The sequence below is a fragment of the Notolabrus celidotus genome, chromosome 1 (assembly GCF_009762535.1).
Source record: "Notolabrus celidotus isolate fNotCel1 chromosome 1, fNotCel1.pri, whole genome shotgun sequence".
NCBI lineage: Eukaryota > Metazoa > Chordata > Actinopteri > Labriformes > Labridae > Notolabrus > Notolabrus celidotus.
This window is the reverse complement of record NC_048272.1, coordinates 13,743,951-13,759,581: the sequence shown is the minus strand read 5'-3', so window position 1 is coordinate 13,759,581 and position 15,631 is coordinate 13,743,951. Positions and strand designations below refer to the sequence as shown.

The following is a 15,631-nucleotide window of genomic DNA, read 5'->3' as shown; positions in this document are numbered from 1 at the left end:
CGTCACTAATACTCCTCATGTGACTCCCCTGCTCTGTACGGTGGGAGGAGGCTGAAGGGTGTCTTTGAACGTGGTTCACAGATTTCATTCAGTGTGACTGCGGCTGCCTACCTGCTGATCCACTCCTCGACTCCCCCGGCATCACCAACAGCTGTTAACCAACAACTTTAACCATGAAGATCTGGACGTCAGAGCACGTATTCAAGTAAGTTTGTCTGATGCATGTTTTAATTTTACTCCCGTGATATGTTCAGGGACGGGCCGCCTGCCGCAGGTTCACTGTCAGGGGCTGTTAAGTAACGCCAGCTGGCTTTGTATTTAATCTGCTGATTGTGAGGATAGTTTAAGACTAAAAATGAACAAAATTGAGCGTCTGTTTGTATAATTATATAAAGTGCGTTGTTGGCTAGTTGCCTATATTTTTACTGCAAGACGTACAACGAAAGTCAGATGTTGCATTTTTTTTAATGATTACCCCATCGGAACAAAGACACACGGAATATCACTAAGGTCTGTAGTTTATTAAATGAATCGTTAAATGTGTCAAAGGTGAATAAAAGACCTTCAGTATCTCGCTGCAGATAAAAAGCTGTCTTATTGGTCATATTGCATAATACGCCGGTAAAGGGCCAGCCCCCAGCACGCGACCTTTCCCCTACATTTTGCCGCCGTGTCTGCTTACGTCACAGAACAAAGATGGCGCTACGTTCAACCAACACGCATTTTAACATTTTTAACCAAAAACAGACCTGTATCTTTTACATTCAGTGTTTCACATGCCCTGATATTAAAGAGACTTATTTTTACATTTAGTTCGAAGCTTACAGAAAGTCAACCTGATGAAGAACTGACATTAATTCACCACCACAGTGACTAAATTGAATGGCTTTCTGTTGAATTTGCCCTTTTTCAATATAAAAACAGCTCCAGCTTAACCCTCCTGTTACTAACATCTTATATCCTTGAGGCCAATTTGACCCCAGCAATTTAAACCTCCAGAAACTGATTGTTACCCAGGCTTATGTGTTAGGCACTTTATGTTTCTTTGTTGACTATCTACATAGCCCTATAAATAAAATATATTGCAAGCATAAACACAACTTAAAGCATTGAGAAGGACTTTATTTTTAAAAAATAACATCAAACTGCTGCAAGTTTGTCATGCTCTCGTCGGCCCTGCCTTGTTTCTATGTTATCAAAACATATGAAACAGGGCACATCATTGAATGTCTTTAGAGACATGATGGCTGGAAATATTATATCTCAATCTAAAGGTTGGCAGTTTGATCCTAGCTACTGCAGTCACATGCGGAAGTGTCCATCCTTGGTTATAGTGACATCAATATCATCCAGAACAACCAAATCAAATGTGTGTAAAATGTTGATATATCTTATGTTATATATAGCTAAAACAGCCTGGGGTCAAATTGACCCCAAGGAACACCGTTGGAACATATCAAGATTTTAATTTTATGTTTTCCCAGTTTTCCCCATTATATTAGGAAAAGTCATGAAATATGAAGTAAAAACAATTATGTTAGTCATTCATTTAGAGACGCTAAACGTTGAATGGGGTCCAATTGACCCCAAGGATAATAGGAGGGTAATTGCTATGGCTTACTAGAAGGGGCTAATATGTTGTAAAATCACACAAATACAATGCAGTGCTGTTAACAAACAAAACAGTTTTGTTTGTTTTTAATCAAAATTGTATATAATACCTGAGGACATATAGTTTGAAAACAGGTAACCTCCCTATCAGATAGTCAATCAGTGTCATAATACAAGTTAAATATATATAATTATACCTTTCTTTCCACAGCCATCCTTGGGAGACGGTGACCAAAGCTGCTATGCAGAAATATCCCAACCCCATGAACCCCAGTGTGATTGGAGTGGATGTGTTGGACAGAGGCATTGACAAACAGGGACGCCTCCACAGTAAAAGACTGCTCAGCACAGAGTGGGGTCTTCCATCAATAGTCAAATCTGTAAGTTTCAAACCATACCAACTTTCAGTCCTTCACGCTAGTGAAATATTTCGCTGTGGTCACCTTGCAGTTTAAAAACACAGAAAATGCTCACAACTGGATAGAGAAAGCCATGACCTGCAGCAGGAAGTTTGTGTTTGTTGTCCGGGTGCTTCCCTTTGACACTGTTTGATGAGCGTAGTATGACCCTTGTCACAAGAAGCACCGGAACACAACCAACTGAACTTCTCATGTTCTCATTACTATGAATGTCATACCCGAATCCAGTTATAGCCTGAGTCGGTCATGCGCCAAACACAGGGTTAATGCTTTCCAGCCCTTAAGCAATACCCATAACTCTGCAGGACTATTTCTGTCTGGGGGACGGGCAGCAGACCAGCTTGCTGACTGGAGCTCGGGTCAGTTAATGGCCCTGTTCCACGGCTCGTGTTGTACGGGACACCGTAGTGCCATTTCTGTCATACCTGGGATGTAACCCCTGACAGCAAGTGATGTAACTTTGCATTGTGGTCGTCTCGAGTTTAAACTAGAGGTCACCAGAATGCATGCGGTGACTTGCTTTGCTTCTGAATGCCTGCAGCTTCTCAGTCATATTTTAAACCTGTGTACACACCAGCCAATCAGCAGCTCTTCTTTAACACTGACCTTAGCTTAGAGTAAGTATGAGGTTGCACTCAGTGGCAGCACCTATGAATAGCCCCTTTAATTCCAAGGGCAGTCTATGACCCAGAATGCCCCAGTAACTGATAGCATATTAAGTCAACGGCTAATCAGATTGTGTCTAATGAAATCAATCCTGAGCTCTGGGTGAATGAGTATTAACTGGATGTATAATGAAGCTGTCTTCCTGTTGTTATTTCTCTGAATACATTGGGTAAAAAAGGTATTTGGGTTTACCTTTTTATTTCCATGAATAAATTATACAAACGTGGAAAACTAGGAGCTCATTATCAATCAATCTTTATTTGTATAGCGCCAAATGACAACAACAATTTCTCGAGACCCTTTACAAACATAGCAGGTCTAGACCGTACTCTGTGATATTATTAACAGAGACCCAATACCAAGACAGGATAAGACTCAGTCTTATCTCATCTTAATCCACCATGAGCATTGCATCTTGCAGTATTTAGCTAGTTACAGTGGCGAGGAAAAACTTCCTTTTAACAGGCAGAAACCTCCAGCAGAACCAGACTCATGTTAGACAGCCATCTGCCTCGACTGAGTTGGGGTTGGGGTTGTATTATAAACAAAAAAACAAGATCAGGATTATTCCACATTATCACATTGTAACATCCGCTGATAGTGCTGTTTCCACTTAAAACCCTGATAAATATACTTTGTTTTAAACCAGGACATGAAGCTAACATCAGGGGATTTGTTCATTTTGTGAAGCTTTTTCCTTTGATTACTTTTTGGGTGTAGATAAAACACAGAAAGGACAATATACACCAATGATTTTACAATGTAAAAAGAGGTGAAAAGTTCAGCCGTTCATTTCACTTTGTAGTAATGTGAATTTCTGTCTCTGTCTTCAGATCATCGGTAACTCACGGACGTACACATACGTTCAGGAACATTCAGTTGTGGATCCCAAAGAGAAGAGTTTTGAACTTCAGTCAACAAATGTGAGTACTTATGACATAACACGCAAGTTTTGACTTTTTTCTCACAGCACACATCTTATTAAACCGTTTAATCTGTTCCCAAAACAAATCAAATTTTGTGTCAACCTAAATCAAGTATTACGGTATCCACACACACACACACACAGCTCAGTGTGCTAAACTATCTCTGGAATGAAGTCTTTCTTGTTCCACAGGTCCATCACTCACAGTTAAACAATGAACACTCATACAGCTGTGTTTTCATACTTTCACTGTGACTTTCTCTTAACATGAACTCATTCTTGTCTTCTGTCTTCATCTATAGATCACTTTCACAAACATGGTGTCGGTGGATGAAAAGCTAACATACAAACCGCACCCTGAAGATAAAGACAAGTAAGTGTTTACATATCGAGGATATTTGATTTACTGAATCATTATTCTCTGAAGCTGACGTTGACACTGAATGTTTTTAAACCTCCTCATCTTTAGGACAGTACTGACTCAGGAAGCTATCATCTCGGTGAAAGGAGTCAGTCTCAGCAGCTATCTGGAGGGAGTTATGGCGAGCACTATCTCTGCTAACGCTGGAAAGGTAAGAGGTCACTTAGGATGTCATTGCTAATCTAAACATTTGGGTCCTGCAAATGGAAACGGATTACTATACAAAATTAAAGTAAAATTACAAATTTTATTTTCTTAACCTAACTTTTTTCGTTGGTGATCTCTCACAAAAACCTACTTGTGCTCCTTTAATGTTGGTGTTAGTTGTGAGGAGCTCCGCCAGTCAAAGAGCTAATTATCCTTTTTTCAAAAAATGTTTTAATCGGCAAGGAAGTGAAAGAGAGAGAAAGAAAGAAAGAAAGAAAAAAAGTAAAAAAACATGTTTTTTGTTATTTAAATAATTCATATTTTAGTTCAGGTTTGAGTGTTACAAACTGGTTAGTTGGGTTGCTGGTTTGGCTCAGTTGGTAGAGCAGGTGCCCCATGAACAAGGACTAGTCCTTGTTGCACTGTTTGTGCAACAAGTTTGACCCTCGTCCCTTCCTGACTCTTTCTCAGGTGTACCATCTAAAAGAAGAAAAAGAAAGAAAAAGGCAAAAAAAAGAAAAGAAAGGAGAGTTGGTCCCACTGTGATAAGAAATCTCTTTTTCAAGGGAGACCTGGCCAAGACAGTCAGCAGCAAAAAAACAGAGTTACAGACATAGACACACAAAGAACCCAAGTACAATTTTACAAGCACGGCATTTGTCAATGAAAGAGAAATTATCTAGGAGGCAGTTGTTCAACAAGGTACACTAAAAACAGCCTCATCCTAAAGATTCTGCTTCAAAGTATTTCATTTTATATTCAAAAACATTAAATGACACCAGCTCCTTGAGTTTCAATTTATTCTGCAATAAATTCCAGGCTGATAGACAAAAGCCACATTCCCAATATCCTAAAACAGAAATTGGGAGAAGGGCTTTTCAGTATTCTGCACCCTCAGCCTGGAATTTATTGCAGATAACTTGAAACTCAAGGAGCTGGTGTCATTAAATGTTTTTAAATATAATATGAAAGACTTTGAAGCAGTCTTTTAGGATGTCTCTGTATAGAAGGGGTTGAGACATTATTAGACATAACTATTGAGATGGGCTACCACACGTAAAGAATCTAAAAGATTGTCTGATTGTGTGTCAGTCAGAGCCATCCCCCCAACGTTCTTTTCTCTGGACCTCGGTTTGCTAGCATCTAAACTGTGTTATGTTGTCACCAATAGAACAGACCGTAAGAATAAAAAAAATCTCAAAAGGGTTTGTCGTGTTGCAGCAGATTTCATGTACGAAAACTTGACAAAAGTAGTTGAGAGGCTTCACTGGACTGTTTCTCGTGGCTCCACACATGCACAATCACTGCATGAAGTGGGTGTCCTGGTCAGATCTAATTTTGGAGAGTCTTTCCTACTTGGCTGTCATCAATCTGACATTAACAAGCTGTGAGAGGGATGGAGTTTCATACACTATGTTTGAAGTGTACTGACCCCCTGATCATTTCCTCAAACTACTGTCTGTACCCTGAAATGTTCTGATTCCAAACACGGGAACAGCAGCTTAGAACACTATAGTCCTGCCATCGTATGAAACTGAATGTAACTCTTTGTGTATTCCTTCTTTTGGACTCATGCTGATTGTATTTTTTTTTAATCAGGGCCGTGAAGCTATGGAGTGGGTGATCCGGCGACTGAATGAAGAAATCGAGGAGCTTGCGGCCACAGCACGCACGACCATACGCACCCCCATGGCTGCTGCTGCAGTCACAGAGAAATGACACCTGCCTCTCTTTTCCAACAGAGCCTGAGAGAAACTGCATGCCAGTACATCCAGCATCCTTTGTGATGCTGCTGTGGTGCTCTGGAGAGTTTGTATTATTGAGGATAAATCATTCATCTCATACTTTACTATCTACATTAGATATTTTTCAACGACAGACTGTAACATAAAAGGATTCTGGGGGAGTGTTCTCAGTTGATGCTGCCCAGCAGGACAGCAGCGATAAAGAGACTTTGGGGGAAGAAACTTAAGTAGCAAGCTCAGGGTCAAGTTTTAACACCACTGTTAACGGTGTGTTTGGAAACATGTAGCATTGCCAAAAAGGCAGCAGAGGCACTGGGTGAACTGAAAACAAAACAATGTGCCAAAGCAGACACGCCCCTTTCTGTCTCGCCTCTCAAGCACCTTTGCCAGCCGTGTTCTCATGGGAACACCTCTAAGTCTCATCTGGCTTTAAATCTGTGCTGACAACAACAGCAGAGTTATAAGGGGAACAGGTGTGGCGAGAGGAACACTCCTTTTGTAACAACAACAATGCTTTGTTGAGACAGGGGTCAGGCGTGTGAAGGGCACATGGAAGCGGTGTCGGGTGACAGAGAGTATAAGCTTGGGTTAGCACAGCCAATGACACTGACAAGTTAATGAAATGTTTCACTGTAACTTTAGAGAGCCGTCTCCTCAGCAGAGTTCTCCTGTGGGACCTCAGTAATAACAAGACACTCTGTACCAGGTGAAGTGTGGAAGCCTGAATGTACACTGTATTTTGTAATAATGTGATAATAATAATGCTTTTGAGGTATTTAAGTGAAACGAAGGGATCAAGGTATGTAACATGTTTGTTGCTGAAGCAGATCATCTCAAATGCTGTTACCTTGAACCAATCCTAAGTGTTGACACTGAACCAGCTAAAACTGTCAGTTAGAAACTGTACCTGAACATGTTCGCTAAACTCAAACAGTTTTATCAAAACACACAAGACTACAGATCCTCAGTTCTAACAAAGACCTCTCAGCCTCTCTGTGAAAAGGCTGACTTTTTTTATTTGCACTTACAGATTTTTAAACTAACGAAAAAAAAGCTGCTACACTGGCTGAGGTTGCCAATATGAATATTTTGATAATACTGTTTGAGTGTTTAAAACGTGGTTACAATGAGCATTTGAGAAGGTCTGTCTTCATGTGACAGTCGACAGTGTGGTGACGGTGAAAGTTTAGTTTCTTTAATTTATTTTTTTACGTGTACCAGCAATATTTATTCAGAGAAACTGTTTGTTTTGAAATGTCAAGCTATGACTTCGGTTGACCAACTTAGAAATGTGATGCTTAGTTGATAAATGTGATTTTGTGAATTTTGTGCCTATGTTAAAAAAAGTCTCACTAACTGCAGAATGTGATAATAAAGTTGTGTATTTTAAACTACTTCTAAAAGATCTCTTTCATTATTGTACTTAAAGTATTAACACCAAGCTCTGCCAGCTAGTTTGGTTGCTTGCTGCAGCCTTGTCCATGACAATTATTTTTCGATTTGCCATGTCAGAATTAAAGTGTTCATAGTACTCCAATCAGCTGCAATTGGATAGAAAAGTCAGAAGAGGAGGAGGGGAGTGTTGTCTTTCTGAATCAGAGGATACTGACATAGAAGGCTGCAGTCCACATCAGTCACCATACAGAGTTCCCTGCCTTACTGAACGCTGCTGGTCACCTTTTTTTAAAGGGATATGAATATTTAATCTGCTCAAAACACAATTACTTATATGTCAGAGAATCTATAGCCAACTACAGGAAGCCTAAAAAATCTGCCGGGCACAAAACCTTCAAGAGTTTGCTACCAGAATTAAATTTAAAATTATTTTTATATTTATATATAAAATATATATTTATATTATTTGTTATTTTTGGTTCCTGTTGAAACATGCAACATGGATATTCATGCAAATTATTAGATTTAATAGCAACACAACCTGTATGTAAATTGGACACCTCCAGTACAAATAATTTGTCTAAAATATGGTAATAGCTTCCCTAACTTTGTTTGAAATATTGGTTAAATAAACACTTAGCAAAAGTCTCAACTAGCCAGAGGACACTAAGGTAGCTCTGGGACTTTACATTGTCGGAGCTTGTACGTTAAAACACAGGTGCTGAAATTAACTTCTAAACTTCACTAAAGTTCAGATCTATTTCAGTTTTATGTTTCTTTATTCTTAAACTCCCTATACATTTTAACTCACTTCCTGTTTCCTTCTTCTCCATTATATCATCAATTTACACTGTTGATTTTAACATTTATTCACATAGACATAATGTTTATTCACTACAATGTATTACTTTGTATCAAGCTATCTATCAGTTAAGGAAGAGTAGATGAGATTGACTTCTTTTATACGAGACATAAAAGTAGATCTTACACTGGATTGCATCACTTGTATTATCAGGGTGATAAACACAACTCTGAATTTCTGCCTCCTTCCTACTGTAATAAAATGTCATTCTTTTGTTTTAGTAACTTTTTTCTAAAACATCTTGAATGTCATATTTTAACTTATTATGGAGACATTATGCTACTTTTACTTGTGTATCTGAGAACTTCTTCCACCTCTCTTAAAAGGTGTGGGCCTGTTGAACTGCATTCTTACTGTCTGTAAAGTAAAAATTATGAATGTTTAAATACCAGGGCCATAGGCTGCCACACTGTGGCCAAATGCTTGGCCTGCGATTTTGTCTAAAAGGATTGATGGTTAAAGAGTTCAACAAACATCATTCTGTTTTTAAAAAAAGATCAAATCTCACCTTTTGTTTAAAGTTTCTAGCAAGGATTAAATTACTGATGCTGTTCATAAATTATAGTCTGCAAAAAAAGTGTGAAGAGAATGTATGGACATTATCTTCGTTAAAGTTATTTGATTTTTTTTCTCTCTTGAGATTAAGTGCATTTAATCAAGTGTGCCTCTGCCTGTTTCCTGTCTTTACTCTTGCTCACCTACAGTTAAAAAAATACTGGCTTTTCATAAAATAGAATGATTGAAGATGTTTCACAAACAAACAAAAGCTTCACTACTCATCAAATAATTAGAAGACAAATACTTGCATAAATGGGTGTGTGTATAAATCCAACATGGTTTTGTAGCTATGTGGAAGATAAAATTGGGACACTATCTGTCTGCATAAATCTGTTCAATCTGTCATGTCTAGTTCATTTAATGTCCCTGTTTCACGTCCATACCCAGGAAGGGATAACACTGTAGCCTTGGAGTCTACACAAACACTGTAGCCATGGAGGTATAACACTTTCCATGCACACTTGAGATGGGCAAAGCACCAACCTTCAGTGCAAGCATGTTCTTGTTTCCTGAAACTGTAAGAAAACTTCTCAACTCAGTTGAAATATTGTATCTGCTGTATGCACTACAACGCACAAAATATATCTCTTATCTGTATCCATTATTCTAAGATGGATATATTCAGGATGGAATGAGTACATTGTTTAGTTTACTTGGTTTGGTTATTGCATCTCTGTATTTCATCTTTTAGTGGATGAGAGGAGGTTGATGGACAAACTGCGAGCCATCCTGGACAACCCCTCTCACCCTCTCCATGATGAGCTGTGACTGATGGGGAGCTCGTTCAGTCAACTCATCATTCCATCACAGTGCAAGACTGAACGCTTCAGGCACTCCTTTGTGCCCAACGCCATCAGACTGTTAAACAGTAACGGAGGCAACAGACTGCACCCCGCTGACCACTGACACCCCCCATGAACAGATCCATACCATCCCTGCATTGTCTGTCACACTCCCTCATCTCGCACTGACTCTTTGATTACTGATGACATTATTATGCATATTACATTATATTATATAATTATCTTGCTATATTATATTATGTTATATTACATTGTTATTTTGTTATTAGAACTTACAGTCATATTATATACCCATATTTATTTATTATATTGCTTAATCTGTCGTCACCAACCATAATCACATCATGTCAACCTGTTACTACTGAAACATTTTTAATACTGCCTGTAATTACCACTATTTAATCAATTTTTATCATTTGTAATCTAAATTCCATTTTCTGTATATATCTGAATTGTATTTTATCTTTACTTACCTATTTTTATTTTTACTTATTTTATTTTACTAATTGGAACTATTTCTTGATTGTACTTGTGTCTGGGTTGCTGCAAAAACTAAATCCCCCCCGGGATCAATAACATCAATAAAAATCAATAAATATCTTACCTTATCTTATCTTTGAGATAAGTCAGCCTTGACACTGCCCCCTGCTGTTTCGGAGGATTTTCCCTGAGGTCACATGGTCCTACGACATCCAATGGCGAGTGAGCTCGAGCATTCCCTCAGCCAATGGGAGCCTTCGATGTATTTAAAGGTTTTAAACGGAGGGACGTTTGAAATTAAACAAGCAGCGAGTGGAAGTGTGAGCCAGCTATCATTGAGGTCGAATTATCACGATTAAACTATCTGGTCTGATATTTACCCGTGGTTATCTCTTCATAGCATCGGATCGACATTCAAAAAGAGTTATATTTCGATAGCATTGTCTTGCTGCGACGTAAAACGGATATTCATGGAGTAAGACACAAATATCAACTGACCGACGTAGCTGCTAGCTAACGTTAGCTACCTGCTTCAGAGCTGTTGTGGATTTGTATTCTAGAGAAGTGTCGCTCAGTGGTTTCTTTTCGGTGATTGTGCAACGAAGCTAACATACAAAGGTAAGTTACAGAATCTGAAAATACTTGTTTTAATTATCTTTATCCGCCGTGGACACCAAAGAGCTAACGTTAACCCGGAACTCACCGTTCTTACGTTAGCTACACGACGTCTTTTATGAAGGCTAGCTGTGTGTTAATGGAGGAATAATACCTTTTTTATATTAAGGTTTTTTAAAAGTAGTAGGGGGCGTCAATAGCAAATTACAACACTTTACAGGGCGTAATTCTCAGCTCAATAAACGATAAAACAATATTGCCATGATGCCTTACTATGGTGGCATATACTGCTGACTTGAGGATAATTTTGTCCACACTCCACATTTATTCTATATTATAGTTTTGATTAAAAATGAACTGACAGCTTCCCCTTCCCCTGTCTTTCAGAATATGGACTCTGCTGCCCGGCTCAAGCTGACAAAAGACCTAAAACCTCTGAGGACTGACATCAAGGTACAATATTTCCCTGTCAACACAAATGATTGTTTTTACTTTGCTAATAGTTTTTGCAACGTTATACACATAAAACAACAAGGACAGAAAAAAGATGGGTATTAAAAATGAATAACCAAAGGCTAAGTGTAAGAGAAAGATTGGAAAGAAAAAGTGGTAAGTAAATGCAAGGGGGGAGGGAGGCCTGCTGTTCTCTCAGAATGAGTCTCTTGGCAACTGTTGTCCCCAGGGTTTGTGATCGTTGCGCAGATGCAGGGAGACCTTAAGTTTAGGGATGCATCGATTGAGAAAATCAGGGTTGATTCTGTTTCTTATTCACTAATTCCCCCAAATCCATCCATCAAATCATTCTATATTACCAACTGCAATGGAAATTGTTAATGTCATTCAGGCCTTAGCTACGCTATCTTTGAACAAGCCAGATTTAATTGTATAATTGACTAAACTATCTTCAATTTGACCGTCCCTTCATTTTAAATAAGTGCCTCAATCCCAAACTCTAGTCTGCTTAACAATCAAAAGCTCAGTAAGAAGCTGTTTACATTACTTTTGCATCCATACAGAACCCTCCTTTGGAATAAAAATAAAACCAAAGATACCTTATGTAACAATTACATGTGCAAAGTGTTCATGTCTATATCACAATACAGAGAAATGCTAATGCACCTTGTATCTCTAATTGTGCAGGCCTACTAGGATTATAAGTAAACCAAGTTAAAGCCAAGTCATTGATGAGTTTGTTTTCCTTGTACTGCAGCCTAATACTGATGGCCCAAAGCGAGTTCCTGTGTCCCAACAGTCCCAGATGACTAAGATGGCAGTTGTTACACCAACTGCACAACACCGTGTCCTAGGCGTATCAAATGGACCTCAGCGCATTCAAAGGCTTGCTAGCCACCAGAAACCAGCCTCTCATGTCCCTGTTATTTCCAAGCCATCCAACCCTGCCAGTCAGAATGTGAAACCTGCTAATCAGAAGGGACATCCAACGCCACAGCCCAAACATGGTCCCCAGCCAAACCAGCCAAAGACAAATGTGCCCAAGGTGAACCCAGAGCCAGCAAAATCACCATCGGAACCAGCAAAGCAGGAAAAGCCTCAGAGTAAGCATAGTAGAAAGTCCGCAGACAGATCCACTGTGTGTTTGTGTTTTCAGGGGCTTAATTCTGTTCTCTTTTTCAGACGAAACTGCCAAGATTGATTCTGTAAAATCATCTTCATCAAGGTATGTCTAACGATTGTATATCATTATATTGTAATGCATTTATTTTGCATGTTAAAGTTGTTTGTAACAACACACGTTTCTGCTCACGCAGCAAACGATGGAGCTTGGAAAACTTTGACATCGGCCGCCCTTTGGGGAAGGGTAAATTTGGCAACGTGTACCTGGCCAGGGAGCGACAGAGTAAGTTCATCTTGGCCCTGAAGGTGCTCTTCAAGAAGCAGCTGGAGAAGGCTGGGGTGGAGCACCAGCTGAGAAGAGAAGTGGAGATCCAGTCTCACTTAAGGTAACAGTTTATAAATACACAGCACCAAATACAAGTCCTGACGGGATCAGTTGTTGCCAAATCTTCACTAAATATTAACTGTATGACAAGACTTCATAATTTTTATAGGCAGATACTAAGTTACGGTTGCTTAGTTTGACTGAGACATAACAGACGCTCAAATGGACGGTCAGGTTAAGGCTACAGAGGGGGGAGATATGTTTGTGCTGTTTGTAGTACAGCACTTTAGCAGGTGGCATTTGTTTTTGTCTAAAAAAAAAAAAAAGTCAAACTGAAACTCAATTTTACACTAAAGACTCTGGATAAGAACAATAATAAAAACATGGGTTCCTCAGTTTGCTGCAGCACTGGTTGAACTGCATTTAATGCAAGCTACCTGAAATACAGAGGGGATTTAAGTGTACAACCTTTCACAATCAAGTGTGAACACTAGTTAAGCTCCATCAAGCAGTGCTTAAGTGTCACATATTGTGCAGTAGTAAAGCCTGGAGAACCATTTTTCATGGTAACTGGTTAAACCAAGCAATTCATGGATGACTACAATCATGCAAAACTGAGCATTCAATGGTTTCACCTCTCCTCTTTGTTTAAAATCTGACTGGCTCATGTCAGTCTTTGTTTGAAACTGATTGAAGTTTGAAACACTATCTCAGTACTCTGCATGAACCTCCTCCATTCATGTCTGTTGACTGTCTGCCGGTGTTCATTTAGCTTCCAGTGTTTTGTTTAAAGTATCGGAGATTTGAACAACATTTCTCAGACCACATCTTTGCATTGGCAACCTGCAGGCACCCCAATATCCTCCGCCTCTACGGCTACTTCCATGATGCATCTCGTGTGTATCTCATCCTTGAGTTTGCGCCCAAGGGTGAACTGTACGGTGAGCTGCAGCGCTGTGGAAGTTTTTCTGAGGAAAGGAGTGCAACAGTAAGTCTACTAATTAATGTACCTTTTCTAAAATGTACTTTTTGTGTCCCCTTAATAACATGTGTATTTAAGTAATTATGTGAGTCCATGTAGGCTACATTCTAATCCCAAATCCATGCTAAGAGTTTGTTCTTGAGTTTTAGGAATATAAGAGAATGCTCTTGACCAAAATGTGATGAATGTTGTCTTGACAGTTTCATTTTCTTTCCTAGTACATCATGGAGCTGGCAGATGCCCTCAACTACTGCCACTCTAAGAACGTGATCCACAGAGACATCAAACCAGAGAACCTCTTATTGGGGTCTAATGGCGAGCTGAAGATTGCAGATTTTGGCTGGTCTGTTCACACACCATCCTCCAGGTATGCACATGTGATATTCTTCATTTTTCATTTGATCAAGTTCTGTATCTGTGGAGCCTTTTAGCAACTCTGGTTTTGTGTTTAGATGTTTGCACTCGATCATAAATGACGCTGAATTATTTTTTTACTTGTGTGAATCTTTTCCACACTCCTCTATTTCTTCTCTACATCGCTATAGTCTTGTTATTTCATCCATTCTCTTTTCTTTTTTTGGTTCAGGAGATCCACATTGTGTGGAACTCTCGACTACTTGCCTCCAGAGATGATTGAGGGGAAAACTCATGATGAAAAGGTGGACCTTTGGAGTCTGGGTGTCCTTTGCTACGAGTTCCTGGTTGGAAAACCTCCATTTGAGGCTAAAACTCACGAGGAGACTTATCGTAGGATATCAAGGGTAGGTAGAAGTTTACGACCCACCTCATCAAACTGCATATAAAAATAAATGTGTATTTATTATCATTATTTAACGCGGACTGAAATTATTGTTTTGCTTCACTCCACACTAATGTCTGCGCTCCAGCTGAACCTTGTACTGATTTTTCTGTTTTTCGTACAGGTGGAGTACACTTACCCTGCACAATTCAATATCAGCACTGGAGCGAAAGACTTGGTTGCCAGGCTTCTGAAGCACAACCCCATGCAAAGACTGCCCATTGAGGGGGTCCTGTCACACCCCTGGGTGGTAGAGACCTCCACCAAAAAGCCCACTACTGTTAACAATGATGAACCCAGCCAATGAGCCCTCTTGTTCCCCTCAACGCATCATCAGAGAGCTTTCATGGGGAGTTGTGCACAATAACAATAGCTGCACAAAGGCGTTGAAAAATAACATCAGTGAGCAGCTAAGCTATCAGTATCTGCTTATAACACTCTGCTGACTATAACCTATGTTTATGAGGATGTCCTTCTCTGTGGGTATCCTGAGCCACTTGGTTTTCTCTTTATGTTCAGTCTTTTTGTGAATTTCCTCTCATTACCATCTGCAACTATTGCCTGTAAATATGTCACTATTTTTATATAATTCTGAAAGTTTTATCAAGCTTTTCAAAAATTCCATTACTTGAAATAAAAAGTAAATTATCTTTCATGGAGTTTGTCACTTTGGAAACAAACAGTTTGTGTCTGTCATATTAATGTATAATTTAATGCTGAATTGTGTGCAGATTTTAAGCTCTTGGTTTATTCGCTCAACTTCTTGGTGTTCAAGACTTTGCACTAAAGCCCAATGAGTGAGATAATGACTGTTTCATGAGTGCTTCCTGTGTTGTGTGGCCAGCAGAGGGAGCTAAAGTACCACTGGAGCTGAACTGAGTGTTACAAAATTTAGGGAGTATCATATCTGCTGCCTGTGTTTATAATTATGTTCAATATCATGAGTTTGAATTTCTGCTGCAATAAAAAATAGAAAGTAAATATGTTGCCTGACAGCAAGTGAATTGAAATTGAAGTGAAATGTGTATACACTCTCTGACCATTCATTATTAGGCACACATGTAATTCTAGTATGATCTAATGCTGTGCTGCAAAGGTATCAGCTTTTACTAATTTATAAACTTTTTTAATGAAGTTTTAGTTCCTGTTGGTGATTGACGGGGTAGCATTCAATTTAGATACTCCTGATATTTAGTCTGTCACGAACATGAGTGGGACAAAATATTTGAAACAGATTTCATTATAATGCACGACACCAACTCCCATCACTTGCTCAATAACAGGCCTAAAAAGTAGAAATAGC

The 15,631-nt window shown here is 39.1% G+C and overlaps 2 protein-coding genes across 2 annotated transcripts; both read left to right on the top strand.

Moving 5' to 3' along the window:
- The first annotated feature begins 20 nt into the window (after positions 1–20).
- prelid3b (PRELI domain containing 3) lies at positions 21–7,328 on the top strand. The gene is made up of 6 exons (XM_034681081.1): positions 21–205; positions 1,823–1,991; positions 3,530–3,619; positions 3,924–3,994; positions 4,091–4,193; positions 5,789–7,328. The coding sequence occupies exons 1-6, from the start codon at positions 174–176 to the stop codon at positions 5,906–5,908; spliced, it is 585 nt and encodes a 194-aa protein (XP_034536972.1). The 5' UTR covers positions 21–173; the 3' UTR covers positions 5,909–7,328.
- Positions 7,329–10,311: 2,983 nt separating this feature from the next.
- aurka (aurora kinase A) lies at positions 10,312–15,309 on the top strand. The gene is made up of 9 exons (XM_034683254.1): positions 10,312–10,650; positions 11,035–11,100; positions 11,858–12,203; positions 12,283–12,325; positions 12,417–12,608; positions 13,397–13,535; positions 13,748–13,896; positions 14,116–14,290; positions 14,453–15,309. Exons 2-9 carry the CDS (start codon positions 11,038–11,040, stop codon positions 14,633–14,635), a joined length of 1,290 nt encoding a protein of 429 aa, XP_034539145.1. The 5' UTR covers positions 10,312–10,650; positions 11,035–11,037; the 3' UTR covers positions 14,636–15,309.
- The last annotated feature ends 322 nt before the right edge of the window (positions 15,310–15,631 follow it).